General features: G+C 41.6%; 1 protein-coding gene across 1 annotated transcript; it reads right to left on the reverse strand.

Moving 5' to 3' along the window:
* Positions 1-1,820: 1,820 nt before the first annotated feature.
* On the reverse strand, positions 1,821-17,498 carry st8sia1 (ST8 alpha-N-acetyl-neuraminide alpha-2,8-sialyltransferase 1). The gene is made up of 5 exons (XM_078242824.1): positions 16,710-17,498; positions 15,507-15,651; positions 10,721-10,830; positions 8,405-8,497; positions 1,821-7,191 (listed from the first exon to the last, which is right to left on the reverse strand). The coding sequence occupies exons 1-5, from the start codon at positions 16,886-16,888 to the stop codon at positions 6,711-6,713; spliced, it is 1,008 nt and encodes a 335-aa protein (XP_078098950.1). The 5' UTR covers positions 16,889-17,498; the 3' UTR covers positions 1,821-6,710.
* Positions 17,499-18,419: the final 921 nt, after the last annotated feature.

Raw genomic sequence — 18,419 nt, forward strand, 5'->3', positions numbered from 1 at the left:
TGCATGCCTCCGTGTACTTATAAAAGCCTATATGAATCCTGCAGCTTATTAAGATGCCAGATGAATCTAAAGACAAGCAGAATCACAAACTAAGAGAACCAGTGATGACATGATAAGTAGATAAAGACATAACCACTGTCTTTCATTATAGACTTAAAGGAGGTGATCTGGCCATCCAAAATAGTATTTACAGTTGATTCACTGTCCAGTCACCACTCATAGCAAATCATGAGTCTTCCCTAGACTGGAATTATATTTGCTATACCACATCTGAGACAAGAATAAACCAAGAGATTCACAATGTTGTGTTTACATTTCAGTGTAACTGAACCTAAGCACCATATCTTCTAGCTTATTAAATGTAAGCATCACGCTACACACACAACCTTATATTCAGCTTCATGTGATGTGAATTCTTGGGCTGAACTGTTTACTGTGAAAAGGCAAAAACACTCATCCGTGTCCAGAGTTGCTATTATAAGCTTTAATAGTGCAGAGACGACGTTCATGTGAGGGAGGCAGAGAGATTCTTAATCCCACTCAAGTTTTAACATTTGCTACTTTCTATGGGTAGGCTGCAGTAGTGCCAGAAATAGACATAAGACATAGACTTGGTAAGTGGAGAAAAAGTAAGGCATGTCTGCTCTCAGACTGCCATGCTTCTTGCAGAGCATTTAAAAATAAGTGAGAAATAACCATACAGAAAATTACACATAGCTGTTGTTGGAAAAAATGCATGAAGCTCCTATTTCGACAGTTCTCAAGGTTTTATTAAAGTTGAAAAAGTATGTGTAAATACATATGTCTTTTTGCTACAGGTCTAGTGTGTTAGAATGCTAACACAGGAACATGAATGTCTGTATGAAATGTCATTAAATAGTAAAAACTTCACTAAAATGCAAAACGGTCAACCTGCTGGTGGCCCTAGAGGATCCCCAAAGTCATTAGGATTCATCCACTGGGGAACATTAATGTCTATACAAAGTTTTGTGCAATCCATCCAATATTCACTGATATATTTGAGTCTATATTTCAGTCTGGATTTATGGCATGCCTACATACAAGTTAATCTCACCTTTCACCACACTGTCAAACTGCATACAGTCAGTTCAAGACTTGCACTTGTCTAATAAAAGAAAATATATTACCATTCCCTAAAGGTTGAATTGTCCCTTTTTAATGCAGGACTTATTGCATGCAGCAGCCCACACACACACACACACACACACACACACACACACACACACACACACGCATAATTAAATCTCTATCATCCTTAATATGCTCCGTCCTCTTAGCTATCTCACCACGCCTTGATCGTAAAAAACAGCTGTGTGAAGCTGAACGGTCCAGCGGGGAACTGGGGCCTGGGAGACAGCTGTGTAGCTTCTACTGACACATCTTTAAAAAATGAATGACCCCAAAAAAACAGGCCATGCAGACAGGGCTGTGGCAAGCAGAGGGTTTCACTGAAGCCATTCCCTGGGAGCAGAAATATTCATAACCACTAAACAAACTATGTGGGCAGCAAAATTCCTGTACACCCACACAAAGGGAAGGGCCTGAAAAATGGGCCTAGAAAAAGCCTAGAAATAGTATTTTTTGTTTCCCATAAACATTTCACTCATGACAAAAAAAGGTCTTTCTCGATTTCAACCACAACTGTTTTACTTCTGTCTTCTGTTTCACATTAATAGTTGGCTATAAAACAAGACTTATCACCTAAAAAATAAGCAGAACGATAAGTATATGAAACATCTAGCACTCCAACATCATGTGAAAGGAAACCACGAAGCTGTAAGCATTTTTTATTTTCCTTCTTTTATTGGGTACAAGTGCTCGCCTCATATATGGATATGATTGCATGTATCCTTCACAGTTACTGTAAATCCAGGTGGCACATACAATTGGCTAAATCCATTTTGAACGGCAGTTCTGATTTCATTTTTTACATGCTCAGGCAGGGTTGTTCACATCAGATGTCATGAATGAGCAGAGGAGGTCAGTATGGCGCAAACAGCAATGCCTTCAAGGAGTTTTTTTTATGTAACAAATTCAGTCAGTCAAGGCAAATAAAGCACACTTACATCTCTTGTTTAAAATAACCAAGCTTTGCAAAACATCAAATATTTAAATATGTAAAAGAGTTCAGTGCTCTGGTCCACTATTGATCAAAAATGAGTCAAACAGTCTTTACAAATGATTATTTGTATTTGTTTAAACCTAATTAACTGTATCACCACAACTAAAATGGTGTCAATTATTAATCAGAGAACTAAAATATTCCTAATCTTCAACTATGGGATTTAATTAAAGTTTTTGAGAGCCACTATGTGTAGGATTAAATAATTAGGATTTTGTCACCTCCAAGACAGCAATGTACACCGCTGTCCTCCTTCCCCTCCCTCTACCGAGTCAACCATGACTGAATGGGCTGAAAGCAACACATGGACTGCACCAATATTCACCCGGGTTGTCTCATTCTTTACAGACAAAAACTACATCTGAATCATTTTAAAGATATAATCGTAACATCCTTCACATAACAGCTTTGTTTTCCCTCCCTAAACATTCAGCAGTTCCATCAGATTAAAACAAATGCCAAAAAGTATTTGCAGTTACTATTTGACCCACTTTATATTAAGGTTGTCATTTGTGACACAGCATGTCCTCACACTCTGGAGGGGAAGACATGACAGAAAAACTTGGCTCCCAACGATTACAGCTCTACATCTGGGACTTTCTGCTGTGTTAAACCTGCACTAAGACATCAGCATGAACTTGCTGTTTTCCCACCAAACAGCAGAAGATATTATCATCATGAAAGAAGGCTACAGAAATAACCGTTTGGCAAAAACACAGTGGCAGGTTTCATATTAATAATCAAGTAGGGGGGTGCCCAGATAGCTCAGTTGGTAGAGCCCAGCCCATGTATAGAGGTTTACTCCTTGACGCAGCGGGCCCAGTTCGACTCCGACCTGCGGCCTTTTGCTGCATGTCATTCCCCCTCTCTCTCCCCTTTCATGTCTTCATCTGTCCTGTCAAAAATAAAGGCCGAAAATGCCCAAAAAAGAAAGAAAAAAAAAAGAAAGAATAATCAAGTAGGAGATCAGCGTCTTGCTTAAGGACACTGCAGCCGATAATATGGCTTGCTACGGGGATCCAAAATGTGACCTTTTCCATGACCGGACTCTAACCAATTGCTTGCCCAAATGCACAATACTGCCATTGTGTACGTGCCATACTCTATTTCGTTCTGTCCTGTTCCACTTTTTGTGATTCACAGACTTCATGTTAATGCTGTCAGCTTCAAATAAATAGTTTGACATTATGATTTTCATGTCTGTATGCTAAATATGAAGGAACAGCAAGCAGCCAGTTAGCTTAGCTTAATGACAGGAAACAGAGGAAGACAGCTAGCTCTGTCTTTATATGTTCTGAACTTATTCACGGTATCGGTAAGGATTGATCGAGGCTCCCAGTGAGGCTATGAGCTCGGTAGTTTCACTGTAGGCAGATTCTCCGCCCGAAATATAATCAGTGAATCATGAACAAAAACTGTGCTGATTGTTGTCCTTGGAGCCTACATGAAAAAACATTTTTGGTTAGTAAATGTCTGCTGTCATCTTGCTTTAATTGTAAATTCCAGGTAAAACTCACAGATTTAACACAGGAGATATGACATGATCATTAGTGAGCTTTTCCAGTTTTTTTCTGCTAAGCTAACCGGCTGCTAGCTTCACATTTTAACGGACATGAGGGTGGTATCAACCTTCTCGTCTAACTGTCAAAGTTAGAAGTTAAATAAGTAAACTATTCCAATACATTTTCTGAAATTTGATACTGACGATAAGGGATAAAAAAAAAAAAACACAAACATGATTACGCAACTGTAGAGCACATCTTGTGTTCAACCACTCTATATGAAACCTGTGATTTTAATATATAAAGTTTGAAATATTGTTGCACATGATATGCAAATGTAAGCTGTGTAGCAGGAAGAGCACAGCGTCAACGATTCAGATGTTTTCTGTTGGCAACAACTGCAGTTTATTTGGAACAGAACAAAGTATATTTTTAAAGAACGCTTTAAGAACTAAAAACTAATTGGTCATAACACAAACAGACCAATATTTACATGACAGATTCATCTACCTTTTGATGAGAAATGTCAGCTTCTTTTATCATTTAGATAGGATGGAATGAGAGCACGAATCAGAATGTAATGGAAATAGATAAAAAAAATCTGTGTACCAAAAGCACATACACATTTAAAAATCATCATGCTTACTTAAAATTCATACATTGTCACATCTCACTCATTCACAATACTGGGCAGGAGAGAAAAAATAAACAAGGTGCAAATAAGAAACATCACAATAAGTAAAAAATAATCTAGTGTTCATCAGGTACGAGTCTCGGAATGCCACATGTGCATTTGGACTGCAAACTATTAGATTCTGTTTCACTTTGTCCAGCAGTATGTAGCTCACTTTGATTTAATTTTACACAATAGCAGGGGTCACTATCACATATCGATTGATCTGCAGATCCAAGAAAATCAAAAACACATTTAAGAGCATGGTCAGCATTACAAATATCCCTCGTTTGAATGATCCCTCTTGCCTTAATACAACTCAAAAGGCACTGGACCTTATTCCGTTTACAGTAAAATGAAAGCATAAAGCACTAAACTATCGACATGTTCTGTACGTTGAGTAGTCTGAGTAGTATTTTCAAAGATTGCGGTACTCTCCATGCGCTTTCCATGCAGAGTAGCCCTTTTGTTGCGGTATCGACAATATGGCACAGTCACATTTATCACTCTTAAAGGTGCTCTAAGCGATGTCACGCGTTTTTTAGGCTACAACATTTTTTTGTCACATACAGCAAACATCTCCTCACTATCTGCTAGCTGCCTGTCCCCTGAACACACTGTAAAAAAAAAAAACATGGTCTCTGTGGCCAGCCCAGGCTCCACAAACAGCAACAAAAACAAACTGTGCCAACCTGCACCACGAAACATAACAGAGTTCCAGCGTTCCAGCCAATAACCGACAAGAAGGATTTTGGGGTGGGGGTTGGGGGGTTAGTGCACGGAAGAACGGAAGGGAGGGGACGGGATGAGGAGGAGGGAGGGGCGAGCTAGCCTCGTTTTGTTTGACATTACTTCGAACGTCAACAAGAAGTGATGTCACCCAACATCGCTTAGAGCACCTTTAAATAAAACATTTTAAAAGAAAGAAATTATTTCAAATCAAGTTTTTCATCAGCAAGATCTGCAAGTACAAAAAAAACACACAACTGTAGTGTCTGTCGTGTTGGCTTCTACATAAGCGAGTTGTTTTTCCCTTGTGCACAAAAAAAACAAAAAAAAACAACAAATCACAATTATAAAAGAAGCACAGAGGCTAAATTATTTCTGTACTCAGATGCAGGTGTCCGGCATCTAAACAAAAAAAAAGCCAGCCGTTAAAATGCCATTTTGGGACATCGAGTCCTCAAGTCTTTTTCTGTCACTACCTCACTTTATATCAGTGTCTCGCCATTTGAGAGGACAAGGACAGTGCGAGAGTGGGTATCAAAGAGACCACTGTTCCCTTGGCTTGGCACTTGGCAAGTATAGTACGGATACCAAAAGACAACTTTTTTTTTCTTTACCTAAGAAGCCTGTTTTTAGTGGATCATATAAATAGACAGTCAGGTAACAATGTCCACTTTGAGGTGAGGTACCTACTGGTTACAAATGTTGATAATGCTTTCTCCCTTCTTTTCAGGGCCACTGATGAACCTTTAAAAAATGATTCACATTAACTCCTGAAAACCACATTTTGCAAAAACAATACGTGGACACCACAACTCAATTTCCCTTTCCAGTGAAGGGTTTAAATGCAACTTGGCTAAACATTCTGGGGTATACAGTACTTAAGACTCCATTTCTAATAGTTCCTGCTCTGAACAGAGCTCTATTTGGCACCAGAGAATGCCAATCAAGCGCTCGGTTGAAGAAAAGCAGAGAGAAAAATCCTTTCATACAAATACCAGCCAGCTTTCACTCTTTCACTCTGTCTTTTTTTTCCTCCATTCAATTTCAGTCCCATTCAAGCTAATAGGTACCAGGACACCATTATCTCTCCCTTGTTCCTAGCATTTTGCCAGTGTTTCAGTGCCTTTTATTATTCCCCCTGGTCCTCCACTCCCTTCTTTATCTGTTTGACAAAGACCCAGAGGGGGGTTTGGTCCAGCTGCCCCATAGTTCAGTTAGATACAGTAGTCAGCTTACAAAAAACTAAAAAACATCCCCCACCCATCCAACTCCACCCACTTTCACCCTAGTAGTCTCAGCTGAGGCTTTCTACAAACACGCACCCATGCACACACACAATCAATGTCAGGAGATATGACAAGTTTTGGGAATGTGTGTGTGTGTGTGTGTGTTTGGCTGCATGTGTCAGTGTGCATTCTGTCACAGATGCTGTTGGTCTGGGTGGAGGACATTCTCATTATAATTAGGGATAAGCTAAGGGGGGGGGTACAGCAGCAGTGTGTTCGGACACAGGTGCAGTGCCGAGGTTCCTCAGAGGAACTATCTGCACCCATTTTTGTAATGACAACAACTTCCTGCCGCTTAACACCCCAAATTTTTTCATCTGCTTCCTGTAGCCCGCTACACATCAACTGACAGCTGTCCCTTCACTCATAAAGAAGCTCTAACTCCCTCCTTCCTGAGGGGGGCAGTGTCCCACTCTCATGCGCAGTGTGCCGCTTTTGTGCAGGTGCCAGAGCTGGACAAACTCCTCAGGCATGGCGTGGAACCATTTATAGGGCAGGATGTTGTCGTAGTAATGGTGGCTGACCGGTTGCTCATCCAGGCCGACGGAAAACGGCCAGAAGCCGTAGGCCGTCACTTCCTCGCACAGCCCCAAGGCCAAGCTGACCAGGAAGAGCCCCGTGGAGAGGCGCTTGGCGTGCACGGCGCGGGCTTTCCAGAATTTTCCCACCGTGCGCAGGAATTCGGGGTTGGCAAAGAGCATGGTGAGGTTGGAGGAGGTGTCCGCCAGGGCGTAATACGCCCGCAGTGACGGGTCAGTGCCAGGCTTCATAGAGAACGCTGGCATGTAGATGTAGCTGGAGCCGTAGACCTTCATACGTTCCACAAAAGCTTTTCTTGACCACAGAAGGTTCTGAAATCTGAGAGACAGAGTGATAAAGAGAAAGAATGGGAGTTATGCTATATGTTGTGTCTGGCCGACTCATCTGTAGAGCTGTGTGCTCCCCTTTTCCTTTCCTGCCTGTCTAAAAAAAAAGGAAACAGATTTCCTGTGTAACACCACAGGAACACTATGGGGGATCCTGCCACTTGCCCACTACCTCACAGTACATCTCCTCAAATCACCACACTGATTCCACAACATAACTCATTAGCTATGTACGCTGGAGCAGGGTTTTTCCTGCATAGAGTGAAATTTTGGCACCCCCCAAAGAGGTTTCAGTCAGCACCAAAGGAAAATCAGTGCCAAAATGCTAAGAATTGAGAGAAGAAATAGCAATTCAAATCCTCTTCGACTGTGTTTAAGAGCAATTTACCAAACAACAGTTGAAAAGCAGAGCATAAACTTGAACAGGAGCGCTAATCTCAGTTTTACCTTCCAGAGTCTGGCTGGGTCGGACTCTCCCGGTGATTTTAACGGTGGTATTTAAATACTAATTATTTTTCTTAAGCAGGTTTGTTGATTGGGGTTTCATTTACTCAAGCGTAATAGACATCTTTGTTTATCAAATTATCAGAAATAACAGGAAAATGCATAGATATCTTTCAAATAAGGTAACACAGACTCACTGCCTTTACTGTACGCAAACCAAAGCTTACTGTTGTGCGTAATTACCCCCCCCATTCTGAGTCAGGAAAAACCCTGCTCTAGTATGCTCAAACTTACTCTGTACATTAAAGGTGCTGTAGGTAGGATTGTGAAGATCCAGGACTTAGCCAAACAACTGGAACATCGACAACTTCTCAGTCCCTCCCCCCTTTCTGCTAAAGCCCAAACGGTCTCCTAAGCCCCTCCCTCCACAAGGGAGAATGAATGAGTGTGCACGAGCAGTGATTGACACACAGTTAGACACCCCCCCTGGCCCTGATTGGTGCATCTGAACAGGGAGCTGTGGATTTTTGCAAATCACACTACAGGCTGTAGGTGGTGCCAGAGGAGCCAGCTTTCTTTTAATGACCTGCTTCATGTAGTTCTACTGGAATATAGGGTCAGTTTCAGCAAATATGACAGAAAGTTAGTTTTATAAGACATACCTACTGCACCTTTAATGTCCTCTGTTCTGTAAGTTATCAATATCTCTGCACAACTGATGAGTGTTTTGTTTGAGAACAGAATTGATTCTGACTGTTTACCTTTTCTCTATGATGCTGGGGTTGGCTGTAACCAGGTGTGTTCTGGTTCCCACATCATCCACATATTCCTTTGAAAGCGGTGGAAGGTTGCACCTAAATGAACAAAACACACACGGTATATTTAACAGTTCACACTAGGGGTGTTGAAATGAATCATTGCATCGATTATTGCCTACTGATGTTACTTGTTGATTTTCAAATCGTTTTTGTTTGTTTGCCTTTTGTCTGTTGTGTTCAAACTCCGCTACATTCAGGAAGTGTCTTTTTTTAAGAGCAGATACAATGAAAAGGGGAGTTCATTTACTGTATATCTGACTGCTTGACTTTGTTGATGAAAACCATGTATAGCAATATATTGTCACGGCCTATTGTGACTCATGCATTAGTGTTTCCTTTTTTTGGTGTTCTGTGTGTGTGTGTGTTTGTGGGAGTGTGTGTGCAGGCGTAGTTTTCACCAGGGCACCTGGCTCTCCAGCGCAGCTGCAAGCGATGTCCTAATCAAGCCCCAGCACAAGTACTCCTGAGATCCAGATAGCCAGTGCCAGTTTGTTTCAGTCACTCACGTGGTAACATACTCTTGGCCAAAACTCCTAGTAATTCTAGTGAAACTTTTGTTGTTTTTGTCTCTCTGTGCGCAGTCGTAATGACTCAGGCAGTCCTGAATACTACAGGCAGCAACAGTAGGAGAGATATTAAAAGTGGAATGACATGGCTGAGAAGTGGTTGCACAACAACGCTGGCAGCATGGTTGCCATATTTTACATATTTAATAACTGGAGTGACATTGTCCCTTTGTACTTACACCCTGTTTTTCAGTGATGACTAGTTAAACATATTCAGATATTTGACAGACAAGTTTCTCTCTGTCACCAACAAACAGTGTCTCAGCTTCAGTAATAATGGTAATTTAAATTGACAACGACATTACCGTCCTAAACATACATTTCGTGTTTGCAAGATAATGTGTTTAGTAGAGTAAATTACAACAATTATGGAATAATTACCTCCTGCAAGTCTCATATGTGGTTAATCACATCAGAGCTGTTTATGATCAGCAGATGGAAAGGAGGAAATAAAGGACAGCTGGAAAGGATTCTTTGTTTTTTGTGAATGTTAAATACTGCCATTGTGTCCTTGCTGTAGTGTTTCCTACATTGACTCGTTCTTTCAATTTTCATTTTTCTGGCCATCGCCGTCAGTTCAATCTGGGTGCCTGAACCACTACTGTCGATTCATGTGTAGATGGGGCCTACAAGTGCTACGTCACAGTTTGGCAGAAATCAGTATATATGATGAACAGCCATTTTCTTATCTCTACCAGGCAGTACTTACTACTTAGTAGTGATGTTGACTGGCTGGTAAAATTATCTTATTCAAACAGTCCATTTCAGACTCAGCGTATCAAATATTTGACCCCAAAACGGAATTCTGTTGGTTTGTTGGTTAAAACAAACCCTGAACGTTGCGGTTAAATGGCATGCGCTGTGACCACTCGGCTACCTAGACGCTCCTAGAATTTAGTGTTACCAGATGGGTTGGGACTTGTTAGGCTTAGAGTGCATTGCACTTATTGAAAATAATAGACCTCAGAGGGTCTAGAGGTGGAAATTGCTGTTGCTGGTAATGCAAAGTAACCGTCTGCCTGCTAAGGTTGTGATGGGAAGTCCAGTTCTGGCACGATCCCTCATTCATTTTGTAACATTCAACATTCTTGCTCTCGGACGATCAGATGGACATCTGGCGTGTTCAGGCCGTTTGGCAGATTGAGCAGTTTTAAGGTCAGATTTCCTCCATGGCTGCTGTCAAAAAGATCTGTTATAAACTATAATGAAGTGAGCTTGTTTAAATATTACAGGAGTAGTATTATGCATGTTGTGCCTTGTGACTGAGACGGCTGTAAAATAAAACTGATCTTCATGGCAGAACAGACAGCATATTGTCTGCATCTTCCAGCTATCTGTGGCTCCATATTATTTTTTTCTTCTTACTTTCAGTAAGTGTTCTTTTATTTTGCTTCACCAGTTTTATTCTGCTTAATGCATTTCTGCTCATCGCCTCCCTCATCTTAGTGTTTTCATAGTCGCTGACTCATGCCTAACCTCTTTTTCTCTCTTGCCCTCGCTGTGACCCATTTTTTTTGTCTCTGTCTTTCTCTCTCTTGCCTACAGTTGACACCAGCACTCATTTTCACTTATGGCTGAGGGTAATTGGCTACTCTCTTGGGCAAGGGCGATTCACATTTGGAGGAGCAGTGAAGAAGTCATATACAATGCACACGCCTGCACTAACAGCCCCGCAGAGTGCCTTGTGTCTCACCGCATGATGAAGTCGGCCTGGTCAATGTCCTGTCCACATTTGCTGTGTCGGAGAATGCCACCGTTGCCCACCACCGCACACTTCTTCAGGGGCAGCTGCAGAGGGTTGCCCTGGGCAGAAGGAAACATGCAGCTCTGTTAGCGTACACACAAGCACCTGGACATTAACAGACAAAGCCACGTACACACATGCACAAAAATAGTCACCCTGTGTTCAGCTATGCACAGGACCTTGGCCTACTGCTAATTTCCCTTCACAGCCTCTTGTGCTGACAGACAAACCAGCATCGAGATATGAAGCAAGGAAGTGAGTCAAAGTCATTCAGTTTATGAATTAGATTCCGTTTCTGGGATATGCATCAAGAGCAAAGTCTATATTTATACATAGTACATTTTCAAATGAAAAACAGACAATAGACATATCAGCAAAGAAAAGGATGTACTGCCATGCAAAAAAACATTTTCCTCACGCCTGTAAACAAAAACAAATGAACTGGATCTGCATATTGCAATGTTCCAAGACTAACTTAAGACATGTGCACCATAGATGTGAACTTAAAGCTAAATGTACCCACAGTATTTCTCAGAGAAAACAAATGTCAAAGATGGAAACAAACACAATCGATAACTCTTCTTCTACCCTGCGATAATAAAATCTATGGTCTGGTAAATGTCACTTCCTTTGTCTCTGCACAGTGTTTGTGCCTGGTCCTAAAACTTTTTTATCTAACATACCACCGCAGCCTGAACTTAAGCACCCCTTTGTACAACCTGCCAAAGGTGTTCAATTAAATTGCTTTTAAATTACACATTATTTAACCATTAACTGCTTTTCCATTACTTTTAGAGAATGGAACTGTTTTTATCCATTACTTTTAGCTAACTATTTCAACTGTTTATATATTACTTAATTTCCTATACTTTTGGCTAAATAGTTGAACTTTTTATTTATTACTTTTAACTAACAGAAAAGTTTTTTCATCATGTTTAGCTAACTGTTATGACTTCTCTACTAGCTTGCTAACTACTTTTTACACACTCACTCGCAAGATGTGGTGTTCAGGTGTCACACCTGACTTAATATGTGGATATACTGTATAGTACTTTAAAAAAAATTGTAATTAGTTGAGCCACTTCACAATCTCTCTAGCACACAACCTGGCAACTGCAGAAGTACAAGTAACTCCTGGGGTGGGAATCACTGCCCTATCATCATCTCAATTGAAGCCTTGTATAGGATAGTATTAAAGTTGTTACAGAGAACAGTGAAATACCACTTCATGAGGCAAGGGCCAAAGATGTCCTTTCTTTTTGCCTTGGCTGCATTTAAGTCAGAGGCATGGATTACGCGGGATGGCGGAAACAATTGTGCTCATTATTCCCCTTGGAGTGCACACACTTGAGAATACATACATACATACACACACACACACACACACACACACACACACACACACACACACACACACACACACACACACACACACACACACACACACACACACACACACACACACAAAAACGTACACACACATCTCCTTGCCTCAGGGTCTCTTTTAGAGCGTGACAGGGGGTTGAGTCAGAGGACAATGTCCTGCTAACAGCACATCAAGCAGGGGAGGGGAACCAGCAAGTTGGGCTGAACATTTGAAAGGGGGACACTTATTACAGTAGCACGTGGTCCAGCTATTTCTGGAAAGTTATTAATCCAAAATCTTGACCGATTTTGGTTTGGGTTGTTCATTTTAATGTAGGGCTGCAACTAACAATCATTTTTAATTTAATTTCAATATGTTGATTATTCCTTCAATAAATGTATTAGTCCATAACATGCCAGGAATTGGTGAAACAGTACCCTATTATAATTCATATTTTTTCTGACAGTCTGACCAACAGCCCAAAGTTAAAAGATATTCAAGTTACCATGATATAAAACAGAGAAAAGCAGCAAATCTCACATTTGAGAAGCTGGAACCAGCTATTGTTTTGACATATAGTTTAGTTTTCAGTGTCACTTTCATAATGAGAGAAAAGCAGATCCTCAGTGTGCATGCGAATGAGCTGCCATATTTTGTAGATGAACAACAATATGTTGTACTTCCTTACAGATTTGTATGTGTAATTGTCAAACATTTTAGGATGCTGAAAAGAAAAGAAGAGATCATAGGAATCTACTGTACAGTCCAGTGAACTGTATGTATGGATGCTCTGTTTGAGCCATTGAACTAACCAGCAATTAACTGTCAAAGCCCTAATTGGCACATTCCCTGGCAGATGCCCAGATACTGTAGCTGTTGCCAGCTTGGCATAGTGTGGCTGGTTGTCTGTGGTTAAACCTGCAATCATAGCACTGGTAGTTAAAAAGGCAGAGAATGTGTGTGTGTGAGCTTGTGCTTTGTCCATCCCACCTAACTACTAGTTATCTAAAAGCACACGTACAACTGGCCACAATATAGGCTTGTAGAGGAAGTGAAACCACACCTCCAAAAATAGGCCATGCAATCGTTAGATGGACACTCACACAAGCACTAAGATGGACAATGCAGCCGGGTGTCACGCTAACCTTGGGCAGGGTGATGCACTGGAGTGTAAAACAATAAAAAACCAGCTACATCCCAGTGACAGAGTAGTGACTTAACACAGTGAAAAGATTAGCTTACATAACTCAACCTGTGTGTGAACAAGGAATGAAAGGAAAGTGATGTCCTGCATAAAACTAGTTAAGGATACCTTTTTATGATTCATTTTAAAGGCTCAGTTCGCCCAAATTACAATAAAACGCATCATCATCCTGCTTTTCTCTAGTGGGGTCAAGCCATACAAATATGTTCGGATTCATTTAATGAGGATTTGACATATCTGTTTCATAGAGTCTACCAGCACCCATAATAATGTAGATTAATAAACCAGGACATTACTTCTGGGAAGACACAATGCTGTTGAGCTTTTCAAATGTAAATGTTTTCAAATGTTTTATTGTGTGTAATATGGATTAGGGCCACAATTAAAGATAATTTTCATGGGCAAATGAATGTGTTGATTATTTTCTCTATTAATCAATTAAACGCTTTTGTCAATAAAATGTCATAAAACAGTAAAGATGAAAAAAAGGTGATGTCTTCAAAATGCTTGTTTTGTCCAACCAGCAGTCCAAATTCCCCAAATATTTAGTTTACAAATCATAAAAAACAGAGAAAAGAACCACATCTTCACATTTGAGAACAAATATTTGGCATTATTGCTTGAAAAATGATCAAAATAGTTTTTAATCTAATCTTAATCTTCTCGATTGAATAATCAATGAATTAACACATTGTATTAGCTCTAATTTGGCTGAACTAATGTATTCTGATTTCACAGCATAAACACTTATCAGCAATAAAACAGTGTGGAAAAAACATTTAAAACCCATTGCAGTACGTTCATGCACCCACACCCACACTGTGGTTCAGCTCGGCCACTCTCGCTTTATATTCTCATTTCTTCATTTATTCGCCCTCACCTCCCCCATCCCTCATGAATGAACATGCCCAGCTCACGCCTGCAAATTAGGGTCACATATTCATCGCATTTACCAACCAGGATATTAGACCACAAATCTGTGGCATCAGTAATAGGGATCCAATCTTCATTATTAGTGAGGTGTATTGCCCCTGGATACAAAACCACGGCAACAGCACTTACACCAAAGGTTCTCATTTACTCCTTTTTCCAGGCACAAACACCCTCATCCACATGCGCACCCACACACAAGCATGAAGCTATGTAAAAATAGCCCTTATATGGATACAGATACACATCCACAGAGGCATAAATACACACTCTAGGTCCATCAGTGTTTCCCACACATAGACTAATTTGTGGCGGTGCGCCACACAATCAACATCGGCCGCCACATATTACGTTTTACATATTATATATTTTTTTTTAACGCTATTTAAAACGTGCAGCGTATTCGTTCAGCTGCATTTCCTTTCCCTGCTCTCCTCCGTCTCTCGGTCACTCACGTCTCTCTCACATAGGCTACACACACACACACACACACACACACACACACACACACACACACACACACACAGCCCCTCCGTGCACACAGCGTCTGTCTCCATGAAAACGAGAGAAGATGGCTGGCAAAATTGAGAAGTTCACGAAAGGTTGGTATCTCGTGAACACCTTTACACAATCACACATTAAAAAGTGCTATAAAAATATTTTATATTCTGAATACAATGTTGTTAGTGTGTTAATGTTGGAGTCCCGACCCGACTCTCAGCAAACAAGCGATTGCGCCTGCTTTAGAAAGTTAACTAGTTGGAAGTTTGCGGTAAAATGCAGTTGGGTTGTTGAGGTCAAAACACTATATGTAGCAGCTGTGTGAATCAAATAAACTTATTATATATAATGTTGTCATTTTTTTACTCTTACACTGAATGTTTGCTGCTTCAATCCAGATGAGTATTGAAAAGTATTTTCCGTGACTGAAAAAGGCACGTGCTGAGGATGAGGACCAGCCTGAACCGAGGTATCAGTCTGAAACAGAGCTGAACAGTCCGACCAGTGTAATTAGTTATGTTATTCATTTGTTTACAATATTTTCAGGCTTCAACCAGTGCTGCTCAAGCCACCCTCCCCATAACACCCCACCCCCGCGCCACAAATTGCTTTCTAACCTGTGGGAAACACTGTCCATGTTTGCACAATTCTACATTCTCGACATGGAAAAGAAATGGGAAATAACTTGGGAGGGAAATACTTGAGTCACATCCTCCTCCAGCTATGTAACATACCTTCACAAAGAGTGGGTAAGTCTCATTGTTGACGGTGTGCGAGTGGTAAAACTCGCCATCGTACCACAGGACCTTGCCCATCGGCGAGTTCTCCTTGGTCACTGCAAACATCCTCCGCGGATCGCAGCACTCTGTCAGCAACTTCCTGTGCAGAGAGGATGTGGGGAATAATAAAGTCTGGCGATATCTGGACACTTAGACACAAATTGGATTCAACAGGACAGCTGGGATTCTGATAAAAGACAGGCTACAACAATTGCTTGATTATTTGCCAAGAGACAGCCAGAGTAGGATGTGTGTTAATATGACAAGACAAAGAACCAGTGTGTGAGGTCAAGTGCTGTACATCAGAGGAAATATTCACATTATTTAGGTTATATACGCCTGGAGTTTTAAGGATATCAAGATTCAATAACATGAAATGGATGTTCAAAAGTGGGGACTGTCCTCAGCTTTTTCACTCTTTCAACTGATAAATTCAAATAATCCGTTGGGAAAAACTTTACCAAACAGAGGTCTTTAAAAAGCTCCATGGCTTTAAAGCTACAGCCCCAAGTGAGCGTCACATCCTCCCTGTAGGCCCCGTCTGCTGCTCGGGAGGTGTCACCTTCTCTGAGTATCCTTATCGCCTTTGCCTTGGAGAATTGTCTGCACATATTCTCAACTGACTGAGATTTAAACAAGGCTGCCACAGGGTGACTAACATGCCCTGTTGATCTGGTTTGCTTTTAAAATCTAGTCTAGTCTAAATGAAAGACCCACACAGTGTCTGTGGTAGGCTACTAATGTTACTGTAAATAAGTAGTGTTTATGATGTTTGTATCTCCTGTGGTTTTGCAGTTGTAATATTTCTGTAGGATATATTTACAGTTTTGACAGATTCAAACCTAAGAATGTTTTTTTTTGTAGAATTACAGTTTTTTTGTGCAGAATTGCTGGATTTTATGCAATACTAATATAAACTACTTTCCATTTCGGTATATATTACAGTTTAATCATAATGACATTATGCCCATATGGGACTCCAAATGAAATGAAGACAAAGGAGGTCACAGGCACTCAAAGAGAACCCCATGTACGCTCTGTAGTGGATACAGGGTAAAACAATCAGCGGCAAAAAGGGAAATCTGGGGGGACCGCGGGCCGCACTTTGGGAAACACCTTTTTAAACAAATGGAAAGACATGTGAGACCTGAGACTAACCTGTATACATCAATGCCCGTCTGGTTCTTCTGCCATACTTCCCCCTGCCTCAGCACCTCCTCAACTATTTCTTTATCGCGGGGGAGTCTGTAGCCGGGGAAAATGTAAAACCAGCAGAGCACCAGCACGCACAGAGCGGCCCACACCGACAGCTTTCCCCGGTAGCATCGCACCAACATCTTTCCTCCTCTTATCTGTTGCACGGCTCAAAACATCCAGTGCTGTAAAAGGCAGCCTCGGTTCAAAGCTAATCTCTCCGTCGAGATTCGAATCCCCGTCTCACCCCGAAAACGGGGTGGAGAATGAGTGGAGCTTGCAGGGTACACTGTTAACGTTACCCGGTTGCTTGGGTCAAGCTTTGGTTTGGAAATCCGGTTTTGTGTTGATGAGGCTATGATGGTGAGAAGAAAAGCAGAAGCGTCTAACCCTGCAGAAGGTCACACTGGGTTGCGGGGTTGTGGTGCAATGTGTCGGGTTCTGCAGGAATCCTCTGCTCTGTTCTCGGTGCATCACCACCATCATAACAGCCTGATCGTGAGGATGCATGCGGGCCCCCTCCCCGCCCAGTGGTGCCCCTCTGTATCCCAATCCTCCGAGGGTCCCCGAGGGTCCCCGATCCGGTCCAAGTTGATGCTCTTTCTCCCGCCTTTCGGTCCTCTCCTCGGGACTCCTGTCCTCGTCCTTCTGCGGGGTCTGCGGTGCAAGTGAACCGGGCCAGTCCAATTCAGTCTCCCTCTACATCCCTCTCTTTCGCCTGTCAACTCCCCTCCGCCGAGACAAAGTGCTTCTTGTGCTGTTGGAGGCGCGTCAAGTTTGCCAGAAAGGCACGGGTGAAAACGGAAGTCGACCTTCAAAATAAATACATGTACACAGAACGCACACAGCATCAATTATTCCTCATTTAGGCTAAAGCTACATGTTAGCATCCACACCAGCTGATGGAAATAAAGGAGCAGCTTGAAATGATTCAAACCGAATAAAGAGCGACAATCGTCAAGAAAACACATTTGCAAAAGCTGCACCATTTGAATGTCATGTACAATCCCTTTTCATGACTCATGCATAACAGAGTTCTGTCACCTCAAAGTTTTATCAGAGGGGCCATTTTATATATCTGTGCCCAGGGGGCAAAATTACGAATCCTACTATGGCCACGCCAAGACCCGCCCTACGAAGCAGCTTGATTGGTTGGGGTTAGGCATTTCACCTCGAGTGGTTAAGGTTAGGATAGCCGATTGGTCAGGGGATAGGACCTATACAAATCAGGTTACGTTGCCTTACCGTAAGCATGTACGCCTGGCCAATAGTAGCTATTGAAGGGCGGGTCTTGGCGTGGCCATAATGGGAAAAAAAATAGCGCGCCCAGGGGCCCTTTGTCTTACAAACCGTCCGTGGAAAAATGGGACACTGCTTTAAACACATGGCATTGCTTCTCCATTTATAGCCTTTTGGAAATGACAGCCCCACCATTAAAATGGGCTTTGTTAGGGTTCTTCCTTATGGATAATTTTTCCCTTTTTATCCCACTTAAATTTGTTAACATAGGTATTATATATTATTTTGAAAGTCCCGCTTTACAACCCTCACTGTCAAAATTGTTTCACGCTGGCTGCTGCAAACGGCTGCAGTGTCTCGTTTTGGCTTCCCGCTGAGATCTGTGATGTGAAGCGCTGCCGCCCCCTGCTGGACTTTGACTTCACTGACTGAAAA

This window comes from Sander vitreus, chromosome 23 (genome assembly GCF_031162955.1).
Source record: "Sander vitreus isolate 19-12246 chromosome 23, sanVit1, whole genome shotgun sequence".
Taxonomy (NCBI): domain Eukaryota; kingdom Metazoa; phylum Chordata; class Actinopteri; order Perciformes; family Percidae; genus Sander; species Sander vitreus.